The sequence below is a fragment of the Aulostomus chinensis genome, chromosome 1, assembly GCF_037954235.1.
Source record: "Aulostomus chinensis isolate RoL2024-O1b breed Wild chromosome 1, RoL_Achi_v1.0, whole genome shotgun sequence".
NCBI classification, from domain to species: Eukaryota; Metazoa; Chordata; class Actinopteri; order Syngnathiformes; family Aulostomidae; genus Aulostomus; species Aulostomus chinensis.
In genome coordinates this window covers 47,537,008-47,555,940 of record NC_141320.1, presented here as the reverse complement: position 1 = coordinate 47,555,940, position 18,933 = coordinate 47,537,008, and the positions used below count along the sequence as shown (strand labels likewise).

Sequence of the window (18,933 nt, the reverse complement as noted above, 5' to 3'; positions counted from 1 at the left end):
GTGAACAGCAGGGCCTGTCGCTAACAAAAGTAGCGTAGTTTGAACAGGGCTTGAGCTTCTGCTGGTGGAACTCTGAGGGTCCCTGAGGCCCCAAAGCCCTGACCAGGAGCAGGTGGCAGTCCCTCGGGGCCAAATTAAAAAAGAAAACTACAAAAACATTTCTGGTTCCAATTCTGAGATCAACTTACAAAATAAAGTCAGAATTATAAGAGCTCTCAATGTAGCCGATATTTACCAAACTGAAGGGTTGGCGTTGTTAAACCTCTTGTTTGTCTTCTTGTCCTGTTCTCAGCTTCTTGTTTGGAGCACCTGAACAGCTCCACTCTCCTTTCTCACCAATCCACTCCTCAACAACAGCCTCCTGTTTCCCTCCGCAAACTCTAACAAACCTCCATATCCAAGTCATTTGTTCTGGACTTCTCATGGCCCAAGTTGACCAAAGTCCTCTTTCTTTGATGGAACATGGTTTGATGGTAGGGGGTTCAGATCCATGACAAAGTAGAGAAGGAACTCTCCCAAGAGACAATTGAAGACTCAATTGTTCAGAGTGCACCGATGCACTTAACCTGACTCTTCTCCTCTTTGTCCTGTGGGGTAGAATAAGTCAGAGGGTCCAAGACCCAGCCCTTAGTGATTATGTAGCACTAACTGTGTTGTGTGATGTTGTATGTCTGTTATATTATATTTTTTAAAAAAGGGGGGGGGGGGGGCGACACTTCTTCTGCCACTAGATGGCAGTACCTGTGACCAAATCACAACTGAAGCACTTTTGCGCTTCCTATGGACTTTTCCTTAATTAGGTCTAAATTCTTGCTTGTGTTGTACGTCGCTTTGGACAAAAGCGTCTGCTGTAAATGAAAATGAAATTGTAGAATTGTAGAATTGTAGAAGATGCTGAGACGCATCAATGACAGGGCACGGAGGGAAAGAGAGGAGGTGAACCTGTCCTCTCAGTGCTGCCTTTTCCAGTGGATTCTTCAGCTTCTGCAGTCAATCTGGTCCACATTCAGTTTGTGGCTCATCTGTTACTTTCTGAAGGGAGAGAGAGAGAAAGAGAAACGTCATTCTGAGTGCAACCCAGTGGGCCAAAATCCCACCACAGCGATGTGAAAGACTCATCGCCTCTTATCGCTCACGCTTGACTGCAGTTATTGCTGCAAAAGTTGGTTCAACCAGCTGTTAGAGGCAGGGGGGCAATCACTTATTCACATGGGCCTTTGTAGGCTCAGATGTTTTTTACCTTATTAAATAACAACTAACTTTATAACTTTCTTGTGTTTTATCTTCGCATAATATTTAGGTTTGCTGGATCTGAAATGGATGATCGTTACAAATGTGCAAGAAATATCAGAAATTGGTTAGTGGGCAAATACTTTTGTACAGCACTTTAACTCTCATTCTCCTGCAGGATCTCATTCTAGAAATTACTGATGAATCAACTGGCAGATATGATGGGAACTATGACCTTTGACCTGGGTGACACAACGTTGATCCAAGCATCTGAAGCCAGTGTTTCTGTTCCCAGTTTGCTGACTGGCACTTTTCATTGAGTTGATTTCTGTTTCTGTCTGTTGCTCCACTGTTTCAGAGTAAAATGAAGAGATTTCTGATGTTGCTGTTTGTGTCCTGCAGATGTGGAGCAGCTGCTGGTGATTAAAGAAGAGGTTCCCCCTGAGCTGCAGGACCCAGAGCCCCCCCACATTAAAGAGGAGTGGGAGGAGCTCTGGACCAGTGAGGAGGGAGGGCAGCTTCAAGGGCAGCAGGAGGCTGATATCACCACGTTCCCCTTCACTCTGGTCCCTGTGAAGAGTGAAGGGGACAAAGAGAAACCTCAGTTCCCACAGCTTCATCAGAGTCTAACTGAGGAGAACTTGAAAGAAGAGTCTCTGAGCAGCAGCCCAATTCATCCTCTGAAAACAGAAGCTGATGGAGAAGAGTGTGGAGGACCAGAACCAGAACCAGCCAGCAAGGTAGATCCAGATCCACTTGAACAACCTAAGACTGAAGACCAGATGTCAGACTCTTCTGAATCCGAGACAGCAGTCAGTGAGGATGATTGGGTCAGACCTGATAACACAGCCTCCTCTGAGCACAAGGAACCCTTTGGCTCAAGGAAGAATTTGCTTCAGAAATTGAGCCCAGGACAGGAAGTGACTCATTGCAGCTCAAAAGAGCAAAAAGTAAAGACTGAAAGAGAATCAGAGATCATCAGGAACGTGACCTTTGGTCCTTCTGAATCTCAGACAGAAGTCAGTGAGGATGATCGTCCCTTCAGGTGCTCAGCATGCAGTAAAGGTTTTAGAAACAGAAGGAAGTTGGATGTACACATGAGAACACACACTGGGGAGAAACCATTCTCATGCTCAGTTTGTGGAGGAAGGTTTTCAGAAAAGGGATATCTGAAAAGACACATGAGAACACACACTGGGGAGAAACCATTCTCATGCTCAGTTTGTGGCAGAAGATTTTCAGAAAAGGGATGTCTGAACAGACACATTAGAACTCACACTGGGGAGAAACCGTTCCCCTGCTCAGTTTGTGGCAAAAGATTTTCAGAAAATGGATATCTGAAAAAGCACATGAGAACTCACACAGGGGAGAAGCCATTCCCCTGCTCAGTTTGCGCTAAAAGATTCTCGGTAAAGGGACAACTGAAAAGACACATGAGCACCCACACTGGGGAGAAACCATTCCCCTGCTCTGTTTGTGGCAAAAGATTCTCAGAAAACGGACCACTGATAAGACACATGAGAACGCACACTGGAGAGAAGCCGTTCCCCTGCTCAGTTTGTGGCAAAAGATTCTCAGAACAGGGACATCTTAAATCACACATGAGAACACACACTGGGGAGAAACCGTTTCCCTGCTCAGTGTGTGGCACGAGATTTTCAGAAAATGGATGTCTGAAAAAGCACATGAGAACTCACACAGGGGAGAAGCCATTCCCCTGCTCAGTTTGCGCTAAAAGATTCTCAATAAAGGGACAACTGAAAAGACACATGAGCACCCACACTGGGGAGAAACCATTTCCCTGCTCTGTTTGTGGCAAAAGATTCTCAGAAAACGGACCACTGATAAGACACATGAGAACGCACACTGGAGAGAAGCCGTTCCCCTGCTCAGTTTGTGGCAAAATATTCTCAGAACAGGGACATCTGAAAAGACACATGAGAACACACACTGGGGAGAAACCATTCCCCTGCTCAGTTTGTGGCAAAAGATGGTCAGACAAGGGAAATCTGAAAAAACACATAAGAACGCACACTGGGGAGAAACCATTTGTCTAAACATGGCACTGAAGCTGTGAGAAAAGAGTGGGAGAAGCAGGTTGAAAGTCAAATAATGAATGTATCTAACTATTAAAACACAACAGTAAATCAAAAATGGGCCCAGGTGCTTCCAACTCGGAGGACTGATCAGCTCCCCACCCTCCACATACCTGCTGCAAGACCAGAAACATCATGAAAAACATGAGATTCCGCTTGACTTTTCAGTTCAACCTGTGTTGGGAGCTAATTTGCGGTATGCGCACAAACTTGGTTACATTTGGATGCTGCAAAAATACATCCCTGCAATTCTTCAAAATAATAACACAAGAACACACATTAGGTTTGTTTTGCACTGGAATTGTCCTTGAAGAGCTTCACAAGCGGGGAGAAGGATTTTAAACTCCACGCTGGATTTTACTGGAGGCCAGTGCAGCGAAGTTAAGACTTGGGGGTCTTGCTTCTTAGTTCCTGTCAATTTGCATGCAGCTGCATTGTGGACCAGCTGCAGAGTCTTCAAACACTTGTTAGTACAGCCTGATAATAAAGAGTCACAATAGAGCAGTGACATCACTAGATAATGTGTCTCGAAGGGTTTGGGGCCAAGCACAGGAACTTCTGTCTTATCAGAGTTGAACAGTGAAAAGTTATAAGTCATCCAGGCCTTCATGTCTGGAATGCATGCTTGTAGTTTAGACAACTGTTGGCCTTCATCCAGCTTTATTGAGAAATAAACTGGGTATCATTTGTGTAACAGTGGAAATGGATGGAGTGTTTTTGAATAACATGACCTAAAGGAAGCATATATAAAATGAAGAGTATCGGCCCCAGCACTGAACCTTGAGGAACACCATGTTTAAATTTTGGTTAGATCTAAGATTTATCATAAATGAGTACAAACTCTAATCGACTCACAGAGGGAAAGACTTCATCCAGCAGCCTAGAAGGTCTTGAATCTAAGAGACAGGTTGAAGGTTTTGATGAGGTCATCATTGAATGAAGTTCTGGACTGTTAATTTGATCAAAGTGGTCTAAAGAAACATCTGGTTCAACAGCAGTTTCTGTGTTGACTGAGTTTACAGGTCAATTAGAATCTCTTGAGGACAGGAGCTGATTAATTTGATCCTAATAGTTCCTATGTTGTCCTCAAAGAAGCTCCTAAAGTCGTCTCTACTGAGACCTGAAGGAATCCAGGGTCTACAGAGTCAGGACTCTGTCAGTTTAGCTCAGTGCTGGAAAGAAACCTGGACTGTTTTCTGTTCCTCTGTTAGTGATGAATAATAGGAGGCTCTGGCTCTACTGAGGACCTTCTTATCCATTTGAAGACTTGTCTGCCTCTTGTTTAGTTGCCTGGTGATGGAATTCTACCACACAGCTGTTCTCTGTTGTTTAAGGATCTTTTTTTTAAGGAGCAATGGAGTCTGGAGTTGTTGGTAGTGAACCTGCAGTTTTATCTGCTATGAGGTCCACCTCCAATGACTCAATTCAGAATCAGGGATCTCTGTAGTAGGGAGACATGTTATTGAGTGTAACACAGGTGGAATGACTTCCTTCAGATGTGGTCAGACCCACCCTGAGAGTTTGGGGAGAACCCTTGAAGCCTGGGACTTCAGGTCAAACGCTGAGACCACGGCGTGATGGAGAGTTCTGATGATTCATCAGCACAATCAAACTCTGAGAACTCCTCCCTCCCTGGTTGATCTGAGTCAAAGTTCCCATGTCTGATCAACTTCCTGTCCTGATGACATCACTACTGCAGGTGAACAGTTAGCATTGCTCTGTTTGATGGAGCTGCGTTCAGGGAATGAGGAAGTTTCCCTTTGTGTCACTGCTTCTCTACTAATCTGATCTCTGATCAGTTCACCAAGAAGAGTCTGGGGTCAGGGGCTTGATGAGTAGAGCTGTTTAGTCAGGAGGAGGCTGCTCTGATTGGTTCCTGACACTGAAACAAGGCCAAAGCTCAAGTACACAGGCTCACATATTGAAGTATTCTCAGTCTTCCCACTTCAAGTATTTTCCCACTTCAAGTATTTTCTACTCTACAAACCAAGTTACCTCTTATGTTAAGTTACTTGCTGAGAGTTATGCAGGACACTTGGATGGAAACATAACCTTTTTCTCTAATCAGCACAACAATGTGGGCGTGTAGTGAATCAACACCATAACAGTAACGAGGAATGAACGCAGCAGCCATCTTGGAATCACCAGGTTTACAAGGCTTCCACTCTGTGAGAGCAACCCCTCGATGGAGGAGAAGAAGCCGGACCATCAAGAAGACCTGAAAGAAGACAGCAGAGGCAGGCAGAGGAACCAGAGACACACAAACAGACACAACACTGCCACCTTCTGATCTGATGACATCAGAGTTGAATGTGTGGACTGATTTGGAGGCCAAGCCTCACAATAAAAGCAGCATTTTCATGGGAATGTGTTCCATCCAGGGCTTCACAATAAAAGCATTTGAAATGATGAGTCATTTTAACAGATGTTTGTGTGTCGGCTGTCCTATGAGTCACAGCAGGTTGACAGTTTGAGGAGAAACTCTTGAAGACTGGGACTTGAGGGGCCCGTTTCACAAAGCAGGTTCATCAAACCCTGAGTTTCATCCTGATCTCTGAGTTGATCTTCCCTGAGATAGAAAACTCTGAGTTTTTGGTTTCAGAACAGCGGATTTGAATCAGTTTGATCAACTCTGAGTAGGTCCACCTGGGGTAAAGCGCGATCACGACAACTCTAAAAAGCCAGCATAAATGGAGCCCCGATGCACCGAGTCACCATGGCGACGGAGAAGAGGAGAGCTTTGTTTTTCACGTCAGTGGAGTTGGAAATCTTGATGCGATCATGTGAAGCGTTCCAACACGCGTTAAAAAGAAGTGCAACACCGCTGCAGCTGCAAAAGAGAGAGAGATGGCGTGGAGGAACTTTGCTGCTCGGGTCAATGTGTGACAACAGAAAGAAGGCAGACGCCCGTAAAACGGGTGGTGGTCCAGCACCACCACCTCTAACAGGCACAGGAGCCAGAGTTTAGGAAGGCCAGTGGCTGAGGGAGTTCATCCTTAGAACCCAACCCCCAAGACACCAGTGCCTTCATAAAATGTAATATGGCTCTCTCTCTCTCTCTATATATATATAGATATATAGAGATATAGATATAGATATAGATATGCACCCATGACTTTATTTCCCAACAGGTTCTGCTGGTGCCATTTGCCTTGTGCCACAACAGACACAGTAACTGTCAGTAAAGATTTTCTCAATGTTATTTTAAGTCACTGAAACATCTCTCCTCCAGGACGAAGAGGATGGACAAACGCTGTCTGCTGCCTTTACAGTGGGGGACCCAGAAAGGCCTGTAGAAGTCACATCTTGATACATTCCTGATTCTTCTCCCATTCATATTTCTTACCATTCTGGTGGAATATAGAGACATCAGCCTACACTGAAGTATGAAGACAGTCTTGTCCTCTTTAACAGAGCATGGCTGGGCAGGAGGGTCCCTCGACCTCCAGTGCACACACTGACACAGTGAGATGTTCAGTCAACAGATTCATGTCCAACTGTCTAATCCTCATGTTCTCAGTTACCAGTAAAGGAACTTTACAGAGTCCACCTGCTGAGAAAAATGTAAAAAAGTGACAAAGAAATGCAGTCCTTGGACCGCCAGATTAGGAAAGCAGATCTGGAAACAGAACGACTGGAGCCCAAGTTAGAGGGGGGTGCATGGCTCCAGGTGAAAATGTTAACTAGTGGAATGTGAACTGAACGAGCTTTTTTATTGCTAGGAAATAAAGAAGACCAAATGAAATGTGTATTGTTCCTTTATTGGACTGTGGTGGGGAGGATGATTGCTAATTAAATGCCAAAGTGATTCTGACATATGGTGTCTCTGACGGCTCTGCTGTCCTGGATAGCTGGCAGGTGGATGGGGTCGTCATCAGGCTCTTCCATTTGTAGGGCAGGGTGTTGCTCTCCTCTCATAGTGGCAATGTTATGAAGAACACATGCCACAAGAATATCACAGGCCCTCTCAGGGGACACCCTGAGGTGACAGAGGCACTGCATACGGGCTTTTAGCAGGCCTATGGTCATCTCCACCTCTGGTCCTGCAGTGAGCCCAGTTGAAGTTCTGTTGGGGGCCTGGTTCAGGGTGCAGGTAAGGGGTCAGCAGCCTGCGTTGGCATGGGGAACCCCTGTCACCCAGCAGAAGGCCATCAAACTCTCCTGTAATGTATAGTGGATACCTGAGAGTGGATTAAAGGAGGGAGACAATTGACTTCTGTTGTGCAAATCTTTAGGCTGTACTTACCACGTTGCAGTCTGTTGCTCAGGTCAGACACAAAACATCTTGAGTCAGGGACAGACCCAGGCCACTATCATCCTCAGAATGTTGTGGCAGTCCAGCTGTCATGACGACAAAGATGGATTTGGACTGTGACCCAACGACTCAGGTCCTGACACCAGCAGACCCCTCCCCACCTGCAGCCTTTTTCCAGCTCCACCAAACCCAACATTCACTGCCTCCTCATCATCTGGGCATCAAAAGCAGCTCAGACCTGCTGCAGCTCAGAGACCTCAGCCATTTTTAGGATGTCTCCATGATTCTCCTTCACAGGATTTTCATTCAGAAACAAGAGAACTGTCAAAGACCACAACAGTTTTCAGCTTGCTGCTAAACAGTACTTCAACTACCATTCCACTGTGTCATGGCAGTGACTGATGTGTACTATATGCAGTACTAATCAAGTACAGCCCTGACTGCTACTTTATCTCCAATGATACGAAGGATAACAATGTTGAAATGGACCCAGCAGGAAGAGAATCTCAAGTCATGGCAACTTTACTGAGCAGCACTCAGTTAAGTTCAGGAAACACCAGACATTTTTACCACCTGTCAATGAAGTAGTCAGTAAAATAAATACTACACTGAACAGTAGTGGAGGGAGAGCAGAGCTGGAAATCAGACCTTACTGGAGGGAATGAATCTAGAAATGTTAGAGTTCTTTCAGTTGAAGAAATCAGATTTGGGAGGGATGTTCTGGACGTTTTCATCCATTTTTATTTCATCCAGATAAACAAATCATGTTTTCTACTTGGGCAGAACACGCTAACGTTAGCTAACTAGCTAATATTATTTTCTAACTTCAGGCCTAAATTTGGGATTGACTGTTAAAATTGTTCATCTCACCTTTGTAAGCACCAGGTTTTGTATTGATGATGTCAAACTATTTGTCTCTGGTTCTTTCCATTCATAAATCAAACCTGAATGTTAGCTAGCCTGCTCTTACTGTGTTCCATCAGCTGCAGGTTTGACCACAGGTAGCTTAGCTAACTGCTAACTAATGAATGTTTAGTCCAACAAAGAATGGAGGTTGATAGTCATTCATCCAAAGTCTTTGGTTTCAGATGGAGCCTCAACTGAGAGTCCTAGTTCAGAGGATGGGTTTGTTTGCTGTCAGGTTGCCACCTTTCTGGAGGAAGACAGGAGACAAGACAGGACATATTCTTTCACCAGGGGGTCAAAGCAGACATCAGTCCCCACTGATCCTGGATCTGCTCTACATTCCTGCCTGTTAAAAGAAGGTTTTAGTCACTACTGTTGCAGGATGTGCTTGCTGATGGAGAATTGTTGGGTGTTAACTGATGGAAGGACTGAGGTGCTGGACCTGCTCTACTTGTAGAGTGTCATGAGATCACTTTTGTTGTGATTTGGCACTAAAAAAATAAAATTGATTTGACTGAAATGGAAACTGTTGGGGGGGGGGGTAGCCTCAATAGGTTATGTGTTTGATCTCTGAATTCTGTGTTTGATCTCTGAATTCTGTCTTTGATCTCGGGGTTCTGAGCATTGATCTCCTGCTTCAGTCTTTGATCTCTGATCTTGGAGCTGATCTGGGAGCAGTCCTGATGTTAAATGCTGTGATGAAGGACAGTGTGGTGGTGAAATGGATGAAACATGTCAACATAAAATTAAATTTGAAACTTATTTCAAGCTTTATTTTGTGTTTGATGGCCATTTTTAAAGTCACTCATGATTTGCTTTGACTCCTGGATCCTGTGGTGCCTGATGAGGAGACAACTGGAGCACAAAGCAGGGGAAGAGGTCTGATATGGACCATCAACAGTTGAACGTTGTTGGCAGGACTCGAACCTACGCAGGGAGACCCCAATGGATTTCAAGTCCATCGCCTTCACCACTCGGCCACAACAACCACATTCACACACATTTGTAGGAGACTGAAATTCACCAAATTATCTTTATTCTTAACTTTATTATCATCATTTTGATGTTCTAGAGGAGACAACATCTGATCTTTGTTAGAGCCACCAGTCAAAGGTTTTCTTTAAAGGCTGCAGCAGCTGAGAATGAGGAATTAATAACCATCTTAGTGAGGACATTTTGAAACAATGACAGAAAAGATGACATTTTGCCAGCTCTGCTGCTCCAGCCAGTGTTGGACAGTGACTTGGGAATCTTTATTGTTGAATATCAGACTCCACTGGTGAGTGGATGCTGTATAAATTCCATCCATAAATGGAGGTGGATCCTAAAAGGGCTCGTTGACTCAGGAGGATCTCTCCACCCTACAGACTGAGAAGGAATCATCAAAGATGGCAGTTGGAGTTCTGTGGATCTGTCCTGGATTCCTCGTCCTCACGGACCAGAAGTCTGTCTGAAATACGACACTGATTGATGATCTTTTCATGAATCTGAAAATGCTTCTAAACTTAAGAGGAAAACAAATCTATCTTTTATATTAATTTTCATCATGGGAACGGACGTCTGCTGTGGTTGGTTTTTAAACGAGAGCAGGAAAGGACAGGCAGCAGAAGGCCAATAAATAGAAAGAAGAAAAGACAAAAGAGAGAGAGAGAGAAAGAATGAGAGGGAGGGAGGGCTCTTGTGGGGCTACTTCCTCCTCCTCTGCTCCAGTTGGTTCCGCCCTGTCTGCTGGTGTCTCCACTGCTGTCACAGAGCGGCTGATTGTCACACCAAGAGACCGCAAGTGTCTCATGTTCAGTGTCTGGCACGGGACTTTGCAAAAGTAGGTAGTTATAGTTACTAGTTACTTCTGCCAAAATGTAACTGAGATAGTACCTGAGTTCCTCCACTCTGAAAGTAACTACTCACCAGGGAAAGTAACTACTGCAAGAAGACAGACATGTCCTCCCTCAAGCCTCACACAGACCATTGGTCCTGTTTGGTGTTCCAAGTCACACGTCTGGCCTTCTGTTTGAGGGGAGGAAGGTGTGGGGAACCCAACCCCTGGTTTACTGGGAGATTCATCACAGCCGACTTGGCACACACTTTGTTTGCTTCTGACCAAAAGACACAACAGGACCTCAGAGGACCGTACGACTCTTCTTTTCTTTTCACCAGGAGAGAAGTCTTTGTTTTTTGGAAAATGGCCGATTGCAACGGTAAGCAATTTCTTTATGTATTGTTGTCTTTAACTGATGCAATGATAAATTACTAGAGTGCTTTTCAACATTTGAAACCTTTTTTTGTTGAGGAAAAGTCCGGTGAGCCTCTCTGTATGATCATATCATTAACAAATAAATATTTGATTGAGTAAACCACTAAAACTTCTAGCCCATGACCTTTGCTTTCAAACACCCATATTGACCACGTGCCTTCTGTTTTAGGGGAGGAGGGGTGAGGAACCCCAACCCTGCCTTTGAGCTGCTCTGGCTGTTTGACCTCTGTTTAATGGTGTTGTTATTTCTGCTTCTCTTTGACTGTATGGAACAAAACAAGCTGAGGGCCAGCGAGTGTATTCAGAGATGGAGGCCAGGAAGCTGGAATCTCCACCAGAGGAAGCTTCAGGGTGTGCAGGACCATACCTGGATCATGAAGACGGGTTCATGGATCGGGAACTTTCAGCCAAACTCATGGAGCGTCTAAGAACTGTTGTCTGACTGCTGCTCAATGCTGCCATGAACACACAGTGGACTGATGACTGGTGATGAAGCATTCATATGAGAGCAACCACACGTGGGGAGGAAATACCTGATGACTATTTTGAAAGAGATCATGAAAACATACGATCCAGGCTTTGGAACAGAAACCTCATCTGCACAATTAGAAAGGACCTGTTCCTGAACCACAGGCTCATCAGTCCTGCTAAGATCACGGGCGCTGCTGAGACACTGTTGGAGACACTGTTGGAGACACTGTTGGAGACACTGGTGCAAGCAGGGGTGGCACCAAGAGCGACTGGTGACTATTGGAAAGTACACAGGTAGGTGACCACTGCTGGAACATTCATGCTGAACAAGCAGGATCTCAAACATTGGTATTCTACTTAGGTGGCGCTACAGAGTTGGATGTACTATTTTGACTACTCTGACTTTGCCTACATGCAGGAATGCTGCCCAGGCCTGTGCACTGCTAATGGGACTGATGGGTGCCCTCAACCTTGCATGTCCCCCACGACTGTGCTACACTTCTGAAGTGTTTCAAAAACTTCTCTTGGATCTGGATGGACTTCAACTGTCCCCCAAAGTCCACGCATGAAAGGTGAAATTGTCTTGAATGAAGATTTGAAGTGACAAACTTCACAATGCCAAACCGATGAGGTCAGGTTTGAATGGACGATGTTGCAGTTGACGAAGATTTGAAAGCACTTTGATGAAGCGTTTCAGGAGTTCTTGTCACGCTCACTGACTGTTACACACTTACGCTCACACAGTCTCACACACTCACTTTACAGATGTGCGGTACACACACGGTGAAGAGGTTTTTGCAAAGAACATTTTTGTTTTGTTTTTTTAAGAACATTTTTGTTTTGTTTTTTTAAGAACATTTTGGTTAGTTTTTTCCTGAAAGTACTTGTAATACATTGATTCTTAAAAATAAATATGTATTTGTACTTTGACTACTCTAAATTGACCGTAGGTATGAATGTGAGTGTGAATGGTTGTTCGTCTCTGTGTGTTGGCCCTGCGATGGACTGGCGACCTGTCCAGGGTGAACCCTGCCTCTCGCCCGTTGACGCTGGGATAGTTTCCAGCCCCCCCGCGACCCTTAATGTGTAGGAATAAGCGGAAGACAATGGATGGATGGATGTATTTATTTGTACTGTATTTTAGTTGTGTGATCCTCTTCCTGAGCCTGTCTACCTGGACAGTGAGGACCAACAAGACATCCTTGGTGCCTTTCTGAAGGCAGTACTTCATAGAACACCAACACAACTGAGCTTGACGGATGAAGTGCAGTTCATCTTTGGTGTTCTAGTTCCTGAGGGAGGCCTCACCATGGATATACTTTACAGAGTTTGTCCTTGCAGGAGTCAGTGACTTAATAGTGTCTAACAAAGGGTTGAACCTGAATGAGACAGTCACCCTTCAACATGGGGCCATGGCAGAGTGAACCAAGAACACTACAATGGGGGTGAGAGTGGAGCCATGATGGATTCGCAGTTCATCACCTCCACCATCATGTGGACCACCTGATCACCTCTCCCTCAACCTCTAAATAACTCATTCCCTGACCAGGAATCAAACCCGGGCCACGGCGGTGAAAGCGCCGAATCCTAGCCACTAGACCATAAGGGACCACACTGAGCTCTCCAACAACAGAGACTATAGACAATGACTCAAGAACACAGGACTCTGTTGTCTCAGCTTGAGATGCAGAGGGTCCACCAAGACCACCAGACACCTCAGCCCCCTAAAGACAGTCCACCCCCAGGATCCTGCACCCCTCTGCTCCAACTCAGCCCTCCATTCATAACTGACTTTGTCTCAGTCTCTTCACAATGCCAGTCACTGAAACACTGACAATGTGATGGGGGCTTCCTGTCTTTACTGCATTTTCTTCAAGGCTCACTACTGCTACTTCCTACAGTCGTCTCTACTGTGTACTTGTACTACCAGTTGTTATGAGCATCTGTGGATTTCTAAATATTTCAGTCCTCAGTTTGCAACTGTATAGTGATGATGGGTCAGTTTAGAGCTGTCAATCAATGTTAATAATTGATCTTAACATCTGTACATTATTTTAGGAGCACAAATACTTTTACTTCATTCTGAGGATGAGCAGACGTTCAATATAATTCTCATTTCCTGGTCAAAGACTCCTGCTAGTCAGAGAGGATCTGGGCTGGATTGGAAAGTTTCAGAGAGGGAAACCTTCACTCTGGACTGGACTGAGAACGGAGCAGCCTCAGCTTCCTGGAGCCTGACTTGCCTCTGTGGTCTAAGGTTGTGTGGGCTGACATCACAGTGAAACTACTGAGATCGCAGAGCCTTTGAGATCACAGGCTGACTTCCTTTTTATCCCTAAAATGAAGAATAAAAATGTTGTGTCTGTGTTTGTGTTGCTGCATCAGTTAAACAGTGACTCTGACAGAGGGGGTGTAGCTCAGTGGTAGAGCGCATGCTTTGCATGTATGAGGCCCCGGGTTCAATCCCCGGCATCTCCAGCTGGTCCTTTGGAGCCTTCATCTTGTCAGCTAAATTGATCATTAAATGTGACAACAGTTGATAACAAACTACCAGAAGAGAAACCAGTCTGTTGCATATCAAAGTATTTGTAGCTGGGTCAGTGTGACTGTGAGCCTTCATAGCCAGCATGAAGGAGCTGGTTTCATCTTTGCTGGGGAAATCCCACACACAGCTGCTCTCGGTTCCAAATGTGTGTGTCCTCACTCCTCCGTCCTCCTGCTGCCCTCAGAATACAGACACAATTCAACCTGGCAAGTTTGGAGCATAGAAGTGCTCCTGAAGAGATGTGTGTCAGCCCACAGCTGGCTGTTCTTACCTGGAACCTCAAGATGAAACTGCTTCCACAGATTGGAAATGAATCTGATGTTGACTTTTGGACAAATCACCTGTTCATCAGTTCATCATCACTTCCATCCATTTCTACTGCTTATCTTGTTATAGAAAGGAGTCTATCTGCTGTGTGACTGAGGCAGTTACTGTGAGCTGCTGCATGTCTCAGTGTGTGTGTGTGTGTGTGTGTGTGAGTGTGTGTGTTGTGGCAGGATAGCGCTACACTCCCCACCGTGAGGGGCAGTGTGGCAGACGATAGTGAGTGGTCACCTAGAAATAGACCTGGTCCGACCCTTCTCCGTCCTTTCCACTTCCTCTCCCTCCTTTACGGAGCCGACAGCCGTGCGTGGTGGCGTCTCGCTGGTCAGCAGATCGGTTACAAACAAAGGTATGCATGCTTGCTCTGCTCCATTATTCAGTGTCATGGGCCCCCTGTTTACTCCAGTTTTGCTCCGTCCAGCGGTGTGGTGTTACTGGGAGCTGGGCTGTCTCCCTTGGGCCGGTGTGTGCGTGGTGCGCTTTCTGTGGGTAAGACGCGTAGTTGTCTGCCTTTCATATCAAGCTGCCGATGGTCTGTGGTGTTCTGATTATCCTCTCCCGGCCATCGTTTGTGTAGTCTGGGCTGCGGGCTTCCTCCTCCTGCCTCGTCTGACGCCACGATTCTGCTCTCCGGTAGGAAATGTTTATTCTTAGCTTTTGTTATTCTGTAATGCCCTTCATCCACATTTTAATTAGGTTAACTTGTTTATTTTGCAGTGTGCAGCCGTCAATTGCTGCTGTGAGCCTCGCTGCTGTTTTGGTTCTTCCTCTTCTCCTCTTCTTCCTCAGTCTGGATTCTTGCTGATTCGGCTCATAACGGCTCTGATCCCAGTAACGGCGGTTAAAGCCGTGCACTACGGCCTTTATAAGAGCCTCAACGTGGGCCAAGAGAGGGCATCCCGACCCTCATCGGCGCTGAGCCATCCCCCTTGGAGACTGGTTTTACTTAGAGGGGCAGACATTTCCTTAATTACTTGAGTTTATTCCTTTTCTATTTGTTATTTCTTTCTTTGAATTATTACTGTTAGTTTTTGTGGGTTACATTTGATTTATTGTTTAGAACCCTTATTATTATTATTATTATTATCATCATAGCCTTTTGCTCCCCATTTTGATCATTTGGATTTAAAACAGTTTCTGTTGGGTTATTTGTGGTTGTGATATTTAGTTCGTGTGTGAGGGTTGCCTTGATTTCATGTTTTTGATGGTGTTCTTTTCTTTGACAGGTGTGGAGGGCCCAGTGCGGCAGCGGTCCCCCTGGTGGTGGTTCCTTATTCATGATTATTTTTTGGTTTGCTGTGTCACGGGTGCAGTGTAGTTTTTTTGGATCCCTCCCCTTTTCGTTACCACTGTCGTGGTAAGCCCCAGCCCTGTCCCCTTTTCCTTTCGGTAATTCCTCTTGCACTCCTTATTATATCCATTGGTATTCATTTAGTCTGTTGCTCATTTTAAACTATTTTTCTAATAAAAGTATTTTTATAATTGGAAATCACGGTCCTGTCCTGTTGTATCTCTCGAACTGTGTGCCTTTGTTCAAGTGGAAGCCTGGTCATTTTGAAATTTTGTTTATATCCTGGGGTGAAAGCCCCCAGGTGGCGTTGTTGGCAACTGTTCCCCACCGCTCGCCTTGCCACAGTACGAACCTTAAAAAATGCAACAGTAAAGTAGTAAGAGTTGCTTCGAACCTCAAAATAATGCGACCGTGATGTCAGAAGAATTGGTAATGATCTCAAACTGATGGGACAGTGATGTCGTAACAATTGCTAATGAACTCAAGATGATGCTAACAGTAATGGAGTGAAAGTTTCGAATAACCTCAAAGTGATGCTGACAGTCATGTACTAAGAGTTGCTTCTAACCTCAAAATGATGCTAACAGTAATGTAGTGATAGTTGCTAATAAACTCAGTGATGCTGACAGTAATGTAGTAAGAGTTTTGAACAACCTCAAAGTGATGCTGACAGTCATGTAGTAATGGTTGCTACGAACCTTAAAAAATGCTACAGTAAAGTAGTAAGAGTTGCTTCGAACCTCAAAATAATGCGACAGTGATGTCAGAAGAATTGGTAATGATCTCAAACTGATGTCGTAAGAATTGCTAATGAACTCAAGATGATGCTAACAGTAATGTAGTGATAGTTGCTAATAAACTAGTAATGTAGTAAGAGTTTCGAACAACCTCAAAGTGATGCTGACAGTCATGAACTAAGAGTTGCTACGAACCTCAAAATAATGCGACAGTAATGTAGTAAAAGTTTCTAGGAACCTCAAAATATTGCGACAGTGATGTCGGAAGAATTGCTAATGAACTCAAAATGATGCTAACAGTAATGTAGTAAAAGTTTCTAGGAACCTCAAAATATTGCGACAGTGATGTCGGAAGAATTGCTAATGAACTCAAAATGATGCTAACAGTAATGTAGTGATAGTTGCTAATAAACTAGTAATGTAGTAAGAGTTTCGAACAACCTCAAAGTGATGCTGACAGTCATGCAGTAAGAGTTTCGAACAACTTCAAAGTGATGCTGACAGTCATGTAGTAAGAGTTGCTAATGAACTCAATTTAATGCTACAGTGATGTCGGAAGTGATGTGATGTGATGTGTGATGGGAGGGAATCACATCACATCGCATCACATCACACATGGAGGGAAATCCAGCACGAACACCGAGAGGGGAAAAATAAAGCAAACGTTATGTGTCAATGTAAAGAATCACATATGTAGCAAATGTGGCCGTGTAGGATGAGAGACATAAGAGTATAGGACAACCAGACACACACCTTTGGCCAGAGGCTGCTGACTGGTCAGGAGAGCACTGAAGTCCACTGCTGCCTCACCAATAGTCCTGCTGGCTGTGAGGTTGTTGCTGGGGGCACCCACACACACCAAGTCCGGGGTCCAAGGGAGGGTAGCATGCATGACCTCGGTCCTGAGGTCAGCGGCGGCTCCACCTGGAACGGATAAGAAGCCGAAAGAAAGACAACCCTGTGGCATACTCACAAACCCGTCGACGCGCAGGTGGGAGTCTCCCAGGACGAAGACCATCGGTCACAAAAGCACGTTCAGAACAGACAGCAAGCATGAGTGCATAGATGCATGCATTTATGTGGAATGATTCGGGTTACATTAATACCTTCTGGTCAGGAGACTGTGCGGGAGTAACTAACTTCACGAAATGGTTGGTAAGGAGGGAAGCTGGCCATCTTCTCACGCGATGGCGGTGACCGGTACCGCGCTCTAGGTGGATGAGGATGGTGTAAAAGAATATGAAAGCAGAGCTGACATGGCTTTCTGGGGCTCATGTTAAAGTGGCAGCAGGGAGGTTTTTCAAGAAGAGTTCATACATACGAGCAACAAACTCAGGGATGGGTGGTCGAGGAGTCCGAGGCTGCTGCTCCGCCATCCTCCTTTTGGTTGCCTGGGCACGCCGTGGGACTTAGCACTGGGCATCTCCAGAAGAGAAATGTATATTAAGTAAGCATTTACAGGGAAAGCATGGGACCATATCGTCTCAGTTTTACTTAGAAATGGGACAGACTTGAACTTTAGAAGTGAGTCAAGTAAAAAGCAAGAAGTGCAACTTACCTTGGCAGTAAGAGATGGGCAGTTTGTAAAGGTAGTGTGTTTGTGTTTAAGTGAGGAAATATAAAGTGTATATAAAGTATGCAAAACTTGTGTGAGTAAATGAAGTATGTATGTGTTGATTTTGTAGATGAGTTTCTTCTTATAAAGCAGAGCTACAGGCCACCAAGGGACGAGTAGGAAATCTGTGAAGTAAACAGGAAGGTGTTAGAATATACAGATATATACATTATTGTATTGTTCATATATACATACACACACGCACAGACACTATTGTCTTGATGATATACACAAGGAGACACTATTGTCTTGATTATATACACAAGCAGACACTATTGTCTTGATTATACACACACAGACAGACACTATTGTCTTGATGATATACACGCAGACACTATTGTCTTGATATACACACGCAGACACTATTGTCTTGATGATATACACACGCAGACACTATTGTCTTGATGATATACACACGCAGACACTATTGTCTTGATTATACACACACGCACAGACACTATTGTCTTGATTATACACACACACGCACAGACACTATTGTCTTGATTATACACACACGCACAGACACTATTGTCTTGATTATACACACACGCACAGACACTATTGTCTTGATTATACACACACGCGCAGACACCATTGTCTTGATTATACACACACGCGCAGACACCATTGTCTTGATTATACACACACGCGCAGACACCATTGTCTTGATTATATACACGCAGACACTATTGTCTAGATTATATACACGCAGACACTATTGTCTTGATTATATACACGCAGACACTATTGTCTTGATTATATACACACGCACAGACACTATTGTCTTGATTATATACACACGCACAGACACTATTGTCTTGATTATATACACACGCACAGACACTATTGTCTTGATTATACACACACGCACAGACACTTTTGTCTTGATTTTTCACACACGCACAGACACTATTGTCTTGATTATACACACACGCACAGACACTATTGTCTTGATTATATGCACATGCACAGACACTATTGTCTTACTATACACAAACATATGTATGCATACATGTATACACACATGAAGACTATATTTTGTGTGTCATTCCAATAGTAATTGAAAAAGAAAAGGTTAATAGTAATAGGATGAACTGTAATGACTTTGTCAAATGTAAGTGTAGGTAAACCTTCGGCACATAAAAGGGTTGCACGCAAATGTCAGATGGGTGGCGTAGTTACAAATGGGTGGCGTAGCTACAAATGGGT

At 44.5% G+C, this 18,933-nt stretch overlaps 1 protein-coding gene and 2 non-coding genes across 3 annotated transcripts; 2 read left to right on the top strand and 1 right to left on the bottom strand.

Moving 5' to 3' along the window:
- Positions 1-1,333: 1,333 nt before the first annotated feature.
- Positions 1,334-3,287, top strand: LOC147271972 (uncharacterized). The gene is made up of 2 exons (XM_086202782.1): positions 1,334-1,357; positions 2,244-3,287. The coding sequence occupies exons 1-2, from the start codon at positions 1,334-1,336 to the stop codon at positions 3,285-3,287; spliced, it is 1,068 nt and encodes a 355-aa protein (XP_086058908.1).
- A 6,106-nt stretch (positions 3,288-9,393) lies between these two features.
- Positions 9,394-9,475, bottom strand: trnas-uga (transfer RNA serine (anticodon UGA)). The gene has a single exon. It is a non-coding gene; the product is annotated as a tRNA-Ser (tRNA).
- A 4,143-nt stretch (positions 9,476-13,618) lies between these two features.
- Positions 13,619-13,690, top strand: trnaa-ugc (transfer RNA alanine (anticodon UGC)). The gene has a single exon. It is a non-coding gene; the product is annotated as a tRNA-Ala (tRNA).
- Positions 13,691-18,933: the final 5,243 nt, after the last annotated feature.

Bases quoted from the DNA above. Each gene is read 5' to 3' on its own strand.
- LOC147271972 (XM_086202782.1), top strand. From the start codon at position 1,334: ATGTGCAAGAAATATCAGAAATTG. The intron at 1,358-2,243 runs GTTAGTGGGCAA...TCTGAATCTCAG, and splicing joins GCAAGAAATATCAGAAATTG to ACAGAAGTCAGTGAGGATGA.